General features: G+C 35.1%; 1 protein-coding gene across 1 annotated transcript in view; it reads right to left on the minus strand.

Annotated features, from left to right (window-relative positions):
• Positions 1 to 18036, minus strand: part of PTPRQ (protein tyrosine phosphatase, receptor type Q) — a 268160-nt gene that overhangs the window by 151180 nt on the left and 98944 nt on the right. Inside the window, exons 18-23 of the mRNA XM_027842510.1 lie at positions 15919 to 16079; positions 15147 to 15292; positions 12750 to 12918; positions 10118 to 10408; positions 9587 to 9862; positions 9056 to 9207 (exon numbers count right to left, since the gene is read on the minus strand). Of these exons, the coding sequence (XP_027698311.1) occupies positions 9056 to 9207; positions 9587 to 9862; positions 10118 to 10408; positions 12750 to 12918; positions 15147 to 15292; positions 15919 to 16079 (1195 nt within the window). The remainder of the gene's footprint in view (positions 1 to 9055; positions 9208 to 9586; positions 9863 to 10117; positions 10409 to 12749; positions 12919 to 15146; positions 15293 to 15918; positions 16080 to 18036) is intronic.

Below are 18036 nucleotides of genomic sequence, written 5' to 3' on the forward strand. Positions count from 1 at the left end.
GATCATAGATTTAGAGTTCAAAGGAATCTTAGAAGCCAGGTAGTTCAACCTCCTTATTTTACGGACAAGAAACTGAGGCCAGAAAGGTTAAATAACTTTCCCAATGTAACACAGGTAGTAAGTGGCAGAGGTAAGATTCAAAACCAACTCCTCTAACTCTAGATCTAAAAAGAAATGATGGAAAAATAATGAATATCAATGCAACACAAACTATCTCTTCTTTTAAAATGATTTGTTATGATCTATGGTTCCAAAATAGTGAGAGAAGTATGTATTAGCCTTCCTAGGAATAAAACAGTTATTAATTAAAATGATGGTATTATTTTAGTAGTAACAGTAAAATAAAATAATAAAGCAATTAAAATAGTAATTAAAATAATAGTTTTGGACAGGAGAAGGACTAGAATCCCTGTAAAGCTACTTATCATCCCCGAATATTTTGCCAGGTATATTTCTTTTTCTCTGCCAAAGAAATAAATTCTCTTCCCTGTAAAATGAGTTGCTCTCCCAACCCCTAGCCAGTTTGTGCTGATAGAATCCTACTTTGTTATGCAAACCTTCAATAATTTGGAACACCTTCCTTCTGGCCTTTCTCTCTTCATTCCCAAACTGCCTGCACGTATTTGAGTAAGCAGAATAGACAAATTATATTAAAACTCTGTAGTTTTAATAGAGTTATAAAATATCACAAGAAGGCCAAAGTTGTTGCATTAAAGAGACACTACTTCTGAATGGGCCAGGTCCTTTTTCAGCAGAAGAGAAACAGCATAGTTTGCCTCCTTGGGAACGAGCAAAAATAGGAAGCAGATGAAGGATGATAATAGAGAAGTGGTGTTCCACCCTCCTATAGAAGGCTATCACCAGCCTAGTCTTACCACAGACACTGACGCTTAGTGCACAGTAGGTGCTAGCAGGTTCTTGGATTGGCATTTCTCTGTACCACTATGTCCCTGGTTTCCAGGGCTCCTCCCCAATCCATCAAAGAGAATGTGACTGTTCAGCCTCATGAGGGAAAAGTTTATCACAGAAAATTTTGTCTAGGGTCCCACATCTTTACCACTCTCCTCCATCTCCCCGATGAAAATGTTTCTTTCTTTTGGAGGTAGAAAAGAAAATGAACTTCATTCATCTCCCATAATCATCAGGGAATGGAAGACACTCCAGAGGAGAGCATTCTGACTTTCAATCCTCAATGGCTCCTGGGGCAACACAAATATGAGTATGTTCAAAACACATACGAAGAAAGTAGAGGTAAATATTGTATAGGAAATCATAAAGTGACCAGGAATGGCTTTCTGAAGAAGGAGGTACTTCAGTTGAATTTTGAAGGAAATAGGGATTCTAACAGACAAGGTGCAGAGGGAGAGAACCCCAAGCATGAGAGACTGGAAATGGAACTTTATGGGTGAGAATGAACAAGCAAGTCAATATGGCTGGATTGTAAAGTACATGGAGGAGAGTCATGTGTTAAGGAGATCATTTTATCTGGCTATGCTCCATGCCTGGAATCCTCCCTACCTGCTCTGCTCTGACAACTGACCTCACTGGCTTCCTTTAAGTCTCAGTTAAAATCCCACATACAGAAAGGATTCCCCAACCATTTTAATTCCAGGGTCTTCCCTTTGTTAATTATTTTCTACTTATCCTGCACATAGTTTGTTTGGTATACATTTTTTTTGCACACTGTCTCTCCCATTAGAGGCATCTCCCTAATTCTCTAACTTAATGAGTTCTAGTGGTTTCCTATTACTTCTAGGATCAAATATAAACTTCTGTGGAATTTCCACAATCTGACTTTTTCCTACTTCTTGCCATTTATTAAGTACCTACCATGTACCAGATATAAAAAGAGGCAAAAGACAATACCTGCCTTCAAGGAACTTTCAATCTAATAGGAAAGATAACATGCAAAAAATATATATACCATTTTGGTGGTTATATGACGATGGATTGGAATAGGTTGAGACTTGAGGCAAAGAGATCAAATAAGAAATTTATTCTAATAATCTAGGTTAGAGGCAATAAGAATCATAGCCAGGATGGTGTCAGTAAGTAAGTAAGCAAGTGCTGAGAAGGGGACATATGTGATCTATGGAAATAGAAATGACAAGATTTGGCAACTGATTGGATATTTGGAATGAGGGAGATTGAGGAATTAAGAATGAAAAAAAGATTGTAAGCCTGGATGAGTGATTATGTCCTAAACAGTAATAACAAATTCAGAAGAGAGGTAAGTTTTTGGGAAAAGATACTAAGTTCTGTTTCAGACATGTAGAGTTTGAGATACCTATGGAACACCATAATAAATAAATTAAAATAAATTAATAAATAAAATAAATAAATAATAAATCAATTAATAATGAAATAAATAAAATAAAATAATAAATAAAATAAATAATAATAAAATAAAAAAGTTAATTAATTAATTTAATTTAATTAATTAATTTAATTAATTAATTTAGTTAATTTAATTTAATTAGTTAATTTAATTAATTAATTAATTAAAATAAATAAGTTAATAGAGCACTAGACTTGGAAACAGGAAGTAAGAGAATCAGAAGAGAGCAGTGTCACCAAAACCCAGGGATGAGACACTGTCTAGGAGGAGTGGGTAGTCAATAATATCAAATATTACAGTGAGGTCAAGAAGGATGAAGACTGAGCAAAGGAAATAGATTTGGCAATTAAGAGATCATTGGCAATACTGAATTAGTTCCAATGAATTTGGAAACCAGAAGATAGGGAGTTTAGAAGAGTGTGAGAGGAAAAGAAGGGGCAGCTAGGTGGTACAGTATATAGATCACTGGGCTTAGAATTAGGGAGATTCATCTTCATGAGTTCAAATCTAGCCTCAGACACTTACTAGCTGTATGACCCTTGGCAGATCACTTAATCCTATTTGCCTCAGTTTCTTCATCTGTAAAATGAGCTGGAGAAGGAAATGGCAAACCACTCCACTGTCATTGCCAAGAAAATTCCAAAATGGGATCACGGAGAGCCGGACACAATTGAAATGACTGAACAATAAAAGGAGAGGAAGTGAAGGCATGGAGTATACATTTTTCATTGAGTTTTATGAAGAACTTGGGGAGAAATAGAACAAAGATGGTAGGATCTGCTGATCATTTGGGGAAGGGCATGTGTATTGGCACTTGGGCAAGTATTAGTAGACAGGGAGAGAAGGAAGATTAAAAGGGGGTGGGAATTGTAGGGACAATCTATTAGAACAGATTGCAAGATATACACTTCAAAGTACATGAAGAGGGGTTGGTTTGGCCTGAAGAAGAACCATTTCTTCATTAGAAACTTCAGTAAAAGAGGATATAATGAGGGGTGGCATTAAGGAGATATGAGATGAGGATGAGGAGAATGGAGGGAGCTCTTGGCTTTTATTTTCTCAGTAGGACACAAGGTCCTCAACTGGGGGAAGGGGGGGTGGGAAGTTTTAAGAGAAAAGGGAAGGTCTAGAACAGTTTCTATGGGAAGTGGGATGGAGGATCCATTAAGGGATAGGATTGCCTTGCTGCACTAAGTGCCCAACTGACATTAGAAAACATAAAATTTTAGTAAGTAAAGCCCGCACTTTTACATGACTGTCTCCAGCTTTTTATTTGAGTAGAAAAAGGAGACATGGATAGTGGAAATAATCTGGGGTTGGGGTTTAGCAAAGCCCCACTACTCATGTAGTGATAGCGTACAGGAGCAAGGGATTCATGGGTAGAGAAGAATGCAAATCTAAATTTACTCACTAAGTCTCCAGACTAGGAAAGAGGATAATGAGCCAAAGAAGAAAATCTTAAATTAAGAGCTAGGAGTGATTCTAAAGGGGATCAAATTCAACTCCTCATTTTTACACATGAGGAACCTTAGGTTGAGAGAATTGAAGAGACTTTTCCAGGGTCACATAGCTAGGAAGTATCAGAGGCAAAGCCCGTGTGTTTCCTTCTCATATTTTGATTAAGGAAAATCTTGATCTGTGCATTTATTAGTGCCATGAAGTTTTCAGAGGTGAGAAAGTAGGCACATAGGTGGGGGATTCCTGATGTCTTTTTGGTTGCTTTTTTTTTTGGTAAGAGTTCCATCTCTGACTTTTTCCATTTGTAACAGAGCACCTCTGATGCTGTCTCCCTATGCAGAGAGGTTGGAGAGCCAGCTTACAGGAGACACATGATGGCATGTTATAGGAGTGCCAGGAAGAGATTCTAGAGTCTCCCATTTTCCAATAGCTGTTGTACATGGTTTTGATGAACATCATGTCTCCCTATCTTATCATCATGGAGATTAACTCATCTTCTTAGCACTCTCAATTGCCTCAATTGCTCTGATTGGAGTCCTGTAGGGCAGAGCAATAAACTCCTCCCATAGCCTTCCTTTAGAGTAGGCTCCGAAGTTTCCAGCTAACTCCTCATTTTCCATCATTTCTGCCCCACTCCCACTTGGCTGGGTACCCTCTAGCTCCTCCCACTGTCTTCAGTTTCCTGTTGTCAGTTATCATCTGCCATGACATCGTAAGCTCTTTGAGGACAGGGACCATCTTTTTTTTTGTTGTTGTTGTTGTTTTTTGGTATCCTCAACACTTAGTACAATGCATGAAACACAGCAGGTACTTAAGAAATACTTACTGACTACTGATTTTTGATCAAGTGATTGCAAACTTTTTCAATTGTTTGCAGTTGTGGAACCAGAAAGGAAGGGACCTTTAAGAAACCTTGGACAGTCTCAGCCTAACTCTTCACTGCTCTCTGTTGGTTTAATTCCTTTGCTGAGAGCAGCTCTGGAGAAACAGTGGGTAAGAAGACAGGCTTCAGGCTTTCCTCCCTCTGAGACCAACGCGCGGTCCCATGAAACAGACCTGGATCATTTGCCTCTGTGGTTTTGATTCTCAGTTATAGGGAAAGGGCTTGGAGATTGACTTTGTGAGATCTGAAAGATCAGAAGAGTGGTTCTCTGAATGTTGTGCCATCTCAGCATTCAGGTTTTGTAGCCAGCCCAGCATTACTGGGAATGAGAGAGAACACTGGGATCTAGTCCAGGGGTAGTTGAGTCAAGGACTTATCTTTCATTCATGGGCATCTGGAAATGAACTTGGTCAGAACAATGCTATGTAGCAATTTAGCTAAATCTGAGCCCACTGTCTCCAAAGACTGATAGGGGAGAGACACACTCCCTCCCTCAATCAAGTGTTGGAGGCGGGGAGAGTTGTAGTTTTATTCTTACTATATCTTTGAAGTAAATACCCCTTTGTAAAAGCTCATTGATGGGGCAGCTAGGTGGCAGAGTGGATGGAATACTGGGCCTGAAGTCAGGAAAACTCATCTTCCTCAATGCATATCCAGCATCAGACACTTACTAGCTATGTGACCTGTTTGCCTCAGTTCTTCATCTGTAAAGTGAGCTGGCGAAGGAAAGGACAAACCACTCTAGTATCTTTGCTAAGAAAACTCCAAATAGGGTCATGGAGAGTGGGATGAGAGTGAAATGATTCAAGAACCAAAAAGCTAATTGATACTAAGTGGCTAAAAGAAATTGAAGTGCTAGTCACAGCCATCTAAGTGGGGGTGGGGAGGGGGAAGAACACGACGCAAAGGTGTGCTGAAGTCAATTCTAACTAGCTCTCCAGCTGACTGCAATTTTCAATGCAAGCATTTGCATCTCTGAAGTAAGCAAAGACAAAAATCAGGGCTTGAGTTCTTGATATTTTTGTTGATTGTCTAGGCTTAAGAAAGTAATAGAGAAAGTGTCAACAATACATATTAAAATTAAAAGTGTGTCTTGCATACATTTTTTTGCCCTGGAGATCAGGTTGTTAAAACTTTTACCAAGGGGAACACAACTAGTCGGGATTCTTGGCAACAGTATTAGAAAAGACACTCCCAAACCTCTCAGGGGACCCCTAGAATCCTGAGAGAGAAATATAGCAAGCATTGCTCTGGTACAGTGAGACTTATTTGCTGTGTTCTTTTGGTAACTTTTTATTTGAGATACATTAAAAATTGTTCCATGAGTGCTTTTAAAATTGTGCTGTCTTGAGTACAGTTTCCTTCTGTTATGTACATATGGTCCTGTCCAGATGCTCTTCTTGACTTTAGCTCTTTGGGGGCCACTGATGCTTCCTCCTCTAATATATTAACTCAAGTCCCTTCAGTTTACAGACGGAACAGTCATTCCTTTCTGTCTGTTTCTTCGTTTCTAAAATGAGGACGATAAAACTTGCACTAGGGATTTGTCAGGAAAATATTCTGTACACCTTAGTGCGCTATATAAATGTCAGTTATTTGAAGCTTTATTTTTTCTTATTATTTGATTTTGATTTTTGACCATTGCCCTATACAGGCAGTAATATGAATTCATCGATGGCTGATTATGAAATAAATGACTTACATCTGTAACTGGCTGGTAAAATATCATCAGTCTCTGTCTTTCTGTGTCACTGTCTTTCTGTCTGTCTCTGTCTCACTACCTCTGTCCCCATTTCATTGTCTCTGTCTCTCTATATCTCCCTCTACACTGTTCATCACTCATTATATCCAAAACATTATTGTACTTTTAAAGAAAGTCTTGAAAATAATCTTTAAGAGGTTTCTGATAAATATCTAACCTCTGGACCACGCTGTATTTCCCAACATAATTTTCACTTTCCTCTATTGTATCTACCTTCATGCTAATGGCTTAGGTTGAAGGAATAAAAATTTATCTATATATTGATTCATTTGGGAAGATCTTAGCAAGTTCTTGATGGAATTTCCCTTCTGGACTCTCTGTAATAATAACAGCTAACATTTACATAGCACTTTAAGATTTGCAAAACACTTTACAAGTATGATCTCATTTTATTCCTACAGCCATGGGAATTAGGTACTTTTGTTTTCCCATTTTACCACTGATGAAAGGGAGGCAACCAGAACCTAAGAAACTTGCCCAATATCACAGAGCTAGTCAGTGTCGGAGGTCGGATTTGAACTCAGGTTTTCCTGATTCCAGGTCCAGCACTCTCCACTGTGCCACCTAGTGGCAACAGATGTCAATGCCTAAATTCGTTATTTTCATAGCCTTCTGAATGCTTATACTCCTCATGGGCACTAAAAAACCAAGACGACCAAGTATTCCATGAAATGACGGTTCTTCCTGACGTTAAGTACCTAACGAAACCATTTTATTCCCTTCTCCTAGGAGTCTTCTTACTTATCTGCAATGTCTTTGTATCTTCTATTTATATTTGGTTAAGTCTCTCCAGCAATACATTAACTCACTGGTCATTGAACAACAGTTGGATATTAAGATTACCTACAGTTTAATTTTTTTTCTAGACCATATTTATGGATGGTTCTTAAAAGTCTGTGGTTCTTAGCACTCTTGACTCTCTTTAAAAAAATATTTCATTCAAACATCAACCTACCTAAAAAAAATAATTCAGCACCTAGTGGTCAACCCTTTAGTAACAGATCCTTTAGTATTTAGTTGAGCTGGAACTCAGACCACAGACAAAGCATCACTTAGCCCGTATTTCTAGTATTCCCATATAAATTTTGAGCAGGATTAAAGAACATTTAGCCCAACTATAACATTTTACAGATGAGGAAACTGAGGATCCACTGGTATTAAGTAACAGAAAAAATATTTTAACTCAAAACTTCTGATTTCAAATTTAGTACTTCCTACTTCAATGACTGACAATTTCCAATTTACTGGCAAAGCCTTCAAGAACTCAGAGGTACTCCCATTCCCTGGGTAAGGATTTAAGCATATGGGAATTCCATCTATATAAAGTACTATCTAGCAATATGACTACCCTAAAAATCTAATTCTCTTTTTCCTTCCTGGTATCCATTTCCAATTATTCTCACTGTAGCTTACAGAGAGAAAATCTTAGTAAAAGCAGACACATATAAAAGACATGGAAGAAAATTAGTATTAGACAGGGGGAAAAATAGAGAGCCAGAGGCTTTGTGTCATTAATCTAATTTCACACTTCTGGGAAACAGATTCCACATTTATTGAGTAATGTAATTCAAATTCCGTCCAGCCTATCAGATTCTATAGTAATATCTTGATTTCAAGAAAGTCCTTGTTCCTGATAATAGACTTTTAACTACTCCTTTTCATTATTTCTATTCATTTTGCAAGCGAATAGTGTTATTAAAGTGATTTGTCATCAGTAATAAATTGTAATGCCCTACAGAAGTGAATAGTACATTTGTAACAGATTGTTCTCACTATTCTTGATGTAATTAAACATAAACATTCCAGTGTTTTATTTTTCTTACAACAAAGATAAGGAGATATTTCTTAAAGGAAGATTAATGAAAATAGCACATATTTTTCATAATTAAAAATGTTAATCACTCTAATATATTCAGAACCCTTTCTGACAATAATACATTAATATTTTCCTAACAATTCTCAATTATAAAGTATCTTTTTAGAATTTTAATTGGATTGATGCTTAAATAAAGAGAATACTTTTTTAAAACTCTAAATACTAATTAGAATGCTTTGCAGTACTTTACAAATAAAATAGATTCTCTACCATATCATTTTTAAATGAGAAAAAATAGATCCACATGCAATTCTTAATTACAAAAAATAATTAGTTTTAAACTAGCATGCAAAAATTCATTTGTAAGGTATTTCCCAAAATTAAGTCAATTGAACATTAATAAAAAGTCTAAGACTGAAACCTCCCAATGAGCTGAGGTCATAGCGATCTACTTTACATTCCACATGCTACAGAACTAGCAGTATCGAATATAAACTTAGTAAATGCCTTGTTAAATTCCACATATTCCCCTCCTTCTCAATTTCAGATAACAAAAACCTTTTTTTAAAAGAGAGGGAAATGAAAAATGGATTTTGGTGAAATGAAAGGAATCAAAGGAATTTTTTCTTTCTTTAAATTTTAAATTTAAATTTAAAAAACCATATATTATGTGCCTACTGGGTATAATGCATTATGCTAAGCACTGAGGGGGGTGGACACAAAATTTAGATAAAACACAGTGATGCCTTTATGAAACTTAAATGGCATTTCATGTATACTAAAGTACAATAAGCCTACCTGATAAAATATCATATCCGTTCCATTCTCATGAATCTTAATATTATAAACTTTAACAACACCACTTGGAAGAGGACTTGGGTTCCATGCTAGCCACACCGAATCAGAAGTGTAATTGATTATAGTCAAATTCTGAGGTGGTGCTAGCGGGGCTGTAGAAAAAGACATTACATTATTTATATTGACAGAAATTAACGACATAAAAATGACACTCCAGATTTATTTGGTCAAAGCATTGATCCACCAAGATTTATAGCACAAATGTGTTTTAGGTTGAAAAAAAAAAATAGAAACAAAACAAATACCACAACTGCTTATGTCTTTGCAACGCTAACCCGGAGTTTCCAAAGTAGATTAAAACACAACTCCGGGTCCCAGCGCTCCATTTTTAGAGGAGATCAGAAAAGCAGCTCAATAGTTGTGAACCTGTTGCAAGAAGACTGTCAAACATGCTTTACTTTTCTTTGTTGTTCCTGTTTTCAAAATAAAAGCTCCCAAAAGCAGCAAGGTGGCATTATGATGATCTCTTACCTGCCTCATCTGTGTAAAAAAAGAGCGTAGAAGAAGGACCAAGTCCTTTTCTGGTTCTTGCAGCAGCAAAAAAGCTATATAGTGTAAATGGTGAGAGCTCATCCAATATGATAGAGTTTTCAGAGGTAGTAAAAGAATAGCTTTCATTTGGTCCATCTAAAGTTAAATCATAACTTATTATAGCACCATTTGGCTGTACTGGGGGATCCCAGGACAAAAAAACTGAGGTAGAAGAAAGGTTTTTAAAAGTGTTGATTACTGGTGAAGAGTCTGGGACTATAAAAGAAAAAAAAGAATAAAAACCAAAATGAAGTTGAATTATCATTATTAAATAATTTGGCTTTAGTAACAAATGGAAACAATGTTTATTATTAGCTAATCATCTTACGAAAAAGGCTATAGGAAACTTGTAAGTTGTAATTATAAAAAAAAATTACAAAGTAAAGGTATTATTCCACCAGAAAAAAAATTATGTGAAAAGATTTAAAATAAGCAAAGGCTTGATAAATAAAATAATTATCCTCAGCCTACCATCTTCTTCAGTTTTGATGTGTAGTTGGGCTGTATACAAATCAGAGAATCCCTTTTCTGTTGCTGGAGTGACTTTTAATATATAGTCAGTGTATTTTTTCAGTTTGTCAAAAACCAGGCTTCTCTCATAAGTTTTCAGAGGTGGTCTTGTTCTACGTGGGTTTCCTTGTAAGCTCAGTGAAACATAGTAGAAGACTAGACCGTTTGGCTGAGATGGTGGGAACCAGCTGACATTTATTGCAGTTGAAGAAAGAGTTTCATAAGTCAAGTTTTCAACAAGCCCTTCTGGTACTATGATATATAATAAGCAAAACATAAGAGTCATGAGCCATTGCAATTAAAATACAAGTGAATACACATAGTGTGAGTATTTTATAAATACAATGTCATACATTTCTAGATGTGACTACTTTTTATAACTCTGATTATGGAAAATGTCAGTTGCTATAATATATCTTTCTAATTGTCTTTGTTCATTTAATACAAATAGGCCAAGGCCTTTTGAAGATAAGAAGTTAATTTCTTGTTGTATTATTTTCATGATTGTTCTTGCCAATTCATTATCCATTGAACAAATATTTAGAAGAATAATAGTTCAATTCATCAGTGGCCTAAAAGCAATGATTCTTAGCCCCTTTTGGCCCTGTTTCCTCTACTTTGTCACTATTTCTACAGAAATGGAGGGGAACTACATAGAATTAAGGATCATTTTGCATTTTTTCTTATTTTCACATATTATGATAATGAAACAGAGTTATTACCTGGTTGGCTACCTATTAGCAAGGAACCTCTTCATATTTAGCCAAACTGGTCTTAGGGCAGTAGACCACAGTCTATACCAGGACCATACACTAAATTATTGCTTGTTGATTGACTAAAATACGGCAGCCTGGCATATACTTTCATTTTGCCCCTTTAATAATAGGTTGCATATAACTTTATACTTAAAAATGTCTGTGTGTGTGTGTGTGTTTCCGCATTTCTACCAAAAAGAAAGAAAAAAGACAAATTCTATTTAGTAACTTATTTCATGGCTTGAGATGCTATCTTAGTGGTCTTAAAAGACAGATTCTTTGTAATCAGCAGATTCACTCTCCCTAGAAGTATTGGCCCCATCCAGATAAATGATGCTTTTTGCAGTGAAGCACTTGAGTTGCCATGGAGATGAGAGGTGTTGGTAACATTTTTAACTTGGACTTCTGGGACAGGTACTTCTCAAGAGTCTCATCTATATGGCAACTCAAGTGATGGGGGGGGAAACAGGAAGTTACTGTGATATAAACCACAAAAGTAGAAGCAAATTCTCTAATAGGTAAATTGTTAAATTAATTTGAAATAATTGGACCATTTCTAGTAGTGCAGATTATAAACAAAGCCACTTTGATCCTGGTGTGAATGGAAGAAAAGTTAACATCAGAACTATTCAAAATAATACAGATAAAGCTGAACTACAAAAATTACAAGGGAGTTGTCCTTGCTTTTGTGGGAGGGACTCACAGTGGGTTAATCACAGATCTAGACAAAAAAGTCCAGATATTTATCTTAAACCCAAAATCTGTATTTTTAATTTTAAAATCTTAAAACAATGACAAAACTACAAAAGTCCAAAATTCCCATTTAAAACCATTCCTTTCATTTCTTCCTCCAAAAAATAAAAAAAAATCAGGTATGTAAAGCTTTTAATTACATTCCATGCTTTGAGAAGTTTCTATTAATCAATTTGAGAGCTATTGGAAATTAAGAAGGCCTGCACCACCTGGGTTTCTGTTGACAGTATGCACCACTGGGCTGAAAAATAAATATTGCTGAGACTGACTCACAGATCTGGCTTAGGGCAATAATATTTCCTAACATTAATCAAAACAATAAGAATAATACTAGCACTGGGGGGGTAAGGAAGATGGAAAAGTAGGTAATTGTGAATATGGCACTGTAATCTCAAGAGGAATCCTAAAGAAATAATAACACGCATACAATGTTACAAGGCACACAATTATCATTACAGAACACTGTAGAAGCAACAGATAAGTGGTTGTGAATAGAAGTAATTTAGGATGTTATAAACACATCAATTAAAAATGAATTTTTAAAAAGTTAACATCAATAATGTTGAAGAAAATCCTTCATGAATCTCCAAACACTGAAAAGGTCAAGATTATGTTAATCATTAATATTCACATTAATGTAGCAATCTATAAAGAGAATTATTAATACTTTATATTAATAACATTACATATTGTATTGCTATTAATATATTAAACTATAATTTATAAGTGATTTTTAAATTACTAAAATAAATTTTCTAATATAAATCAGGTTTGAGGGAAATTATGTCATTAATTTAACCATCATATACAGAGTACTAATATTTTTGAAAATCAATAAATATTCTATTTTTAGAAACTATTTCCAGAGGCTGAAGAAATAAAATAGCATTTTCACAGCAATATAAAATGTATTTTAAATTAATATTTTTTCTAACTAATGATTCATAAACTTACTTGTTATCTAAATAAAGCATTCAAAAGACTTAATAACTAGTAGAGATAGTTTGTAAAAGCTATTGAAATCAACTTTAAATATCTAAAGTTAAATACATTTCTTAAATTAAATGTTGTCTCAGTTTACATACTGTCTTGATCTGTGTATACTTGAATTATGTCACTGGTTTTGTTCCCATTTCCAACTGAAGTACTTGCTGTCACCCAGAATACATAGTAGCTGAATATTGCCAAATTTTCTATTACTGCAGATATAGTCATATTGTCAGAGAAACTGACTACGTCATGGAGAGTGAAATTCTGAAATATAAATACAATGTTTGTGGTAATTTAGACTGAGTTGTTCTTAATTGCACATATACTTTTCAAGATAATAGTCGGTAGTATAAAATGTTCTATTGTAGCCTAAAATTCACCATAGGTCAATATTATTCTCTATCCTGGGAATTCATAAACAGACTTTGGGGACTGAAAATCAGTTACTTTGTACAATTCTTTATCATATATTCTATAAATATTTGGTGGAATAATAACATTGGATCGTATTAATGTTGCTAAGGTTTACAAGGTACTTAACATGTTATTTCATTTGATCTTCACAACAACCCTAGGAAATATCATTATTACCCTCTCATTTTTCAGATGAGTCAATATGGCTCCCTTAATTTGCCTGTGATCATCAATCTAATGAGTATTAGAGGCAGAATTTGCAATGATTTCTCCTGACTCCAAGTTTAATACTTTTTTTACTCTGCCAGGCAGTATCTCCCCATTCATACTGTGATAAATCATCAAAGTATGTGTTCTTTTTTCCCTAGAAACTAGAAAAAAAAGGATAGTAAGATCTAATGGATAAAGATTGGCCTTGGAAGGAGGAAACCAGGCACAACCTCTGACGTTTGCTAGACATGTAACCCTGGGCAAAGTTACTTTACTACTCAGTGGTTCAGGCAACTATTTAAAGGTATAAATTGAAGGGAAGGTGATGACTTGCACTGGTCTCTTTAGCTATAAACAATATAATTTGTTAATTAAGATAATCATGCAAAATTTAGAGTGCTACACTTGTGTTTACATTTATTATTATGTCATTAAGCCCTCAAAATAATTCTGTGAAGCAGGTGGTGCTGATATGACCCATCTCTTCTGCAGATTGGGTGACAGACACTGACAAATAAGATATATTTCTATCCATATTACTGATGAAACAATTTTCCTAAGGACAAGTCTGACCACGTCACTTGCCTACTCAGACATCTTTAATGTCTCCTTATTACTTCTATGGTAATCTACACACTTAGCCTTTCATAATATGGTTGTTACTTATTTTTCTAGAATTATTTCACATTATTTCCCCTTCCAATGCTCCATATTCCAGTCAAGCTAACCTAATGAGTGTTCCTTGAACTTGACCAGCCACGTCCCATTTCCCTATTTTAGCCCAGGCTACTCCCATGCCCGGAAAGCATCTCCTCTCAACTCTGCAAGTGGCATCTGTGTGGTCGTCACTTAACTCCTTACAGCCTCAGTTTTCCCAACTATCAAATGGGAAAGCTAGGTCACAATTTACATGAATGATTGTTAATGAAGGGTACAGAATAAAGAATAGATCTCTGAAGAGGATGACATATCAGTATGGGCTTTAAAATGATCTAACAAGGCTACAAAACCATACTAAAGACATTGTACCCTTGCAGTTGTCATTACTTGTTCTGGTCAGTCTCTGGTAATTGTTCACATTCTATCTGCATCATTTCTGTACCATCATTCCAAATTCTTTAAATAAATAATGTATGCATTTATAGTATCTTTAAGACTAATTCTAGAGGGGGAAAATAGACAAATGAACGTTGAGAAATATGAGAATCTCTATACCTCTTGATACCTTTTAATGTGACCACCCTGTGTAGCTCTGTGGTCATCCCACATTTCAAACCATACTTTAAAATAGTTATTAAAGGCTAAATGTGTCAAAATTGGATGAATAGCAAGTGACAAAATATTTTTTTTCAAAAAGGAATGCTATTCATGTTTACATGAAGAAGCTCCTAATGGCACATTTAGGCCCTATTTTACATGGTCACTGCACAGATGATATGGTGCTTACTTTTAATCATTTAAATTGAGGGCTGAAGACACTGTTATGGACAACAGGAAATGACAGCTAATCCAGGAAGCATTCAGTTCAGATAAAAAAAAAAGAGGTTATTATATAAATGCTATACTAGTAAATATTCATTTGTTGATTTTTAAAATGCAAATATAGTATTTTAGAAGCTACTCTAATTTTTTTGTCAAATTTACTGAAGTGGCATATTGCTTCCATTTGAATTATAATTCATATCAAATATATGGGAATATGTGTGTCTCAATGTCAAATTTCATTTTATGTCAGGAATAGATTTGAAAAAAATAATAGAATTTTAATTATAAAGGTAAACCCAGCTTTCTTTGCTAGAGATCACCTGTTTTATCACTGATGGAAATTAAAAGAGTGGGGAAAAACTGAGGGAAAAATAATGTCTTACCTGCATAAAAGTACCTGAATTATTTTGGTAATAAACAGAATAGTATTTTATAATCCCATTGGGCTTTGAAGGAGGATCCCAAAAAAGAATTATTGATGAGGAAGTGAGGTTTGCATAATGGACATCTTTTGGTGGATCGCTGGGTTCTGGAGGAAAACAAACAGTATTTATCTTCCCAAACACTGGTAATTATGTTTTAGGTGCCTATAATTTCAATGTTGCTGTTGTTTTAAAATTTTTGGTTATGTTAAAAATGATAGATGCATTTTAATCAAGTTCACTAAAGGAGTGGAATAAATCTGACAAAGATAAGTTTTCACTTTTTTGGGAGGAAGGGTCAGCAGAACTGAAGAACTTGGGGGCGGGGAGCACTAAAATAATACAGCAAAGAATTCAACGTAAGCCAGATCCTATGTCTCTGGATGATATAACGGGTTTGCTACAACAAATAACAGAATGAACTCATAAAACACTGTTTCTTCTTACAGAGCTATTGCCTAGGATCCAGAGGGCAACATTATAGCAAGGCTGGAGTCATATGCCATGTGGAGACCTAATTAAGCAAGGAATTATGGGGTTATGCAATATACAAATAAGGGACAGAGGAAAATACATAGCAGATAATTCAATGTTGTACAGTTATGTCAGTGTTACATTTTGGGCTTCGGTGCCACTTAAAATAAACAACATCTTATTTAGGATTTGACATATGATCCTTTTTCTTTCTGAACAGAATTACATTTTTCATTAGCTTGTTTCCATGAGAACTTACCTCCCTCTGGTGTCCTAAAGCTAATGAGGTTACTTTTAATTTTTCCATCACCAAATCTTGTGCTTGCTGTGACATAGGCATTGTATTTAATATTATTTTCCAAATCTGAATATTCCAATGATGTTTCAGTTACATTAATAGCTTTTAGTGATGATTTATCCCTAAAGAGAAAGATGATATATACATATGTAATTACACATCTGCTTAAAGTGACAAATATAAAAATCACACATACAAATTCTGAGTTTAACAATTGGAAGTTACCGAAATGCACAAAGAGAACCTCATTAATTTGTTATAAATGGGGTGAATTTTTTAAAAAAAATCATGAATGATAAAATATTTTATAAGAAATGTAAGCCTATTACTTTCAAGTACATCCTTAAAGGTAAGGAAACAAGTATAAATCTTGCCTCAGTATGCTTGCTAGCTGACCCTGACCAAGTCATTTCATTCCTTTCAGCCTCGGTTTCCTCACCTGCAAAATAAGGGGGTGAATTTGATGGAATCTTTACTTTATTTTTTTAAATTTATTGCAGGTGAACAATGAGTTAATTCTAGAATTAAACAGAAGAAAGAAAACAGGCTGGACAGAGTTGATAGGAAGTATGCTCCTTGAAGGAAGGGACGTTTCAATGTTGTTTTTGTATCCCAAGGACTTAGTATGTGCATTGTACATAGTAGGTGCTTAATAAATTCTTGATTAATTGAATAGATTTCCTTTGGAAAATTCTGCAGTGCTTTTAATGATTCCTAAATTCTCCCTGAAATAAAGGCCCATCTTTTAACACCAATATTATTCTGACGATACTGTACGACTGTGAGTCATGGAATCTAAAGAGGTAAGGTTTTGGAAGAAGAGCTACATGATGAGCGTGCATAGCCTGCAATACATCACCAGTGAAGAATTGTACAGAACTGTGTGATATAGCATCAGAGAGATTCAGGACCAAGGAAGGAGGTAATCAGTCATGAAACAAAAATGAAAGATAATGCAACAGATAACATATTCCACCAATATATACACAAGGGCTGGAGATCTAAAGAACACTCCCACCCCTGGCACATTGGGTGGAATCAATGGGGAAGATTTATGGAAAGACAAGACCAAGAGTTGCACAGAATGGGAAGGCTTGAATGGATTGTGAACTGCACCACTGGACTAAGAACCCACATCAATGAGGTCATGAGCTCTTGAAATACTGAATCTAATGCAAATACATACTCCTGACTTGGAAAAAAAAATTGGACTTTAAAAGCATAAGAGTTTGAATGCCATTCCGGTCCTTACTAAGGGTCTTGGTGCAAGTGATTTAGTGAATTGGGAGGCTTCAGTTTCCTTATTTATAGAATAAATAGGCTGAACTAATTGATATCTTAGGTCCCTTCCAGGCAGGGCCAGCTCAAGCCAAGAGCCCATTGTTAAATTTCCAGTGAAAATATTTACACTTCAGAAACTAGCAAACACTACAAATCAGTGCTGGATTTATTGTTTTGTTGGTTATCTAGACTTAAGAAAGCGATGGAAAAAATGTCAATAATGGATATTAAACTTAAAAGTGTGTCATATACATAGGTATAGTTTTTTGGAGAGCCAGTTGTTAAACATTTACCAGTATACCCTTGATTCCAGCTATAAAATCCTCTACACCAAATTCATTTGACAACATTAAGCATGCATTGTATGCATGACACCATCTTAGGGACTGGGAATAAAAAGACATGAACTGAAAAACCTCTCATGATCCCAAATGGCTTACATTTTATTCGAACAAGCATTATATATGCCTTATAGAATTTTATATCTTATTCTAATTATGGAAACTTTTTTCCTACAGTTTTGAAATATGCGTGGGTTAAAATCTTTATAGTGTCCTAAGGCATTATTTGGTGATTTTGAAAATGAACTTGTTTGTTTTCAATGCCTCAGGACACTGGATAATAAGAAGAGGTAATTTTAAGGACATTAACAGTGATAACTAAAATAATTAATATCAGATATTATTCAGTTTCTCATTCATTCCATTAATTTTTATTGAGATATTACTATTTGCAAAACATGGTGGTAGGAATTGTAAGGAAGAATAGGGCACATTCCCTGCCCTAAAGTGGCTTATA

The sequence above is a fragment of the Vombatus ursinus genome, unplaced genomic scaffold (assembly GCF_900497805.2).
Source record: "Vombatus ursinus unplaced genomic scaffold, bare-nosed wombat genome assembly UNPS02014874.1, whole genome shotgun sequence".
Classification (NCBI taxonomy): Eukaryota; Metazoa; Chordata; class Mammalia; order Diprotodontia; family Vombatidae; genus Vombatus; species Vombatus ursinus.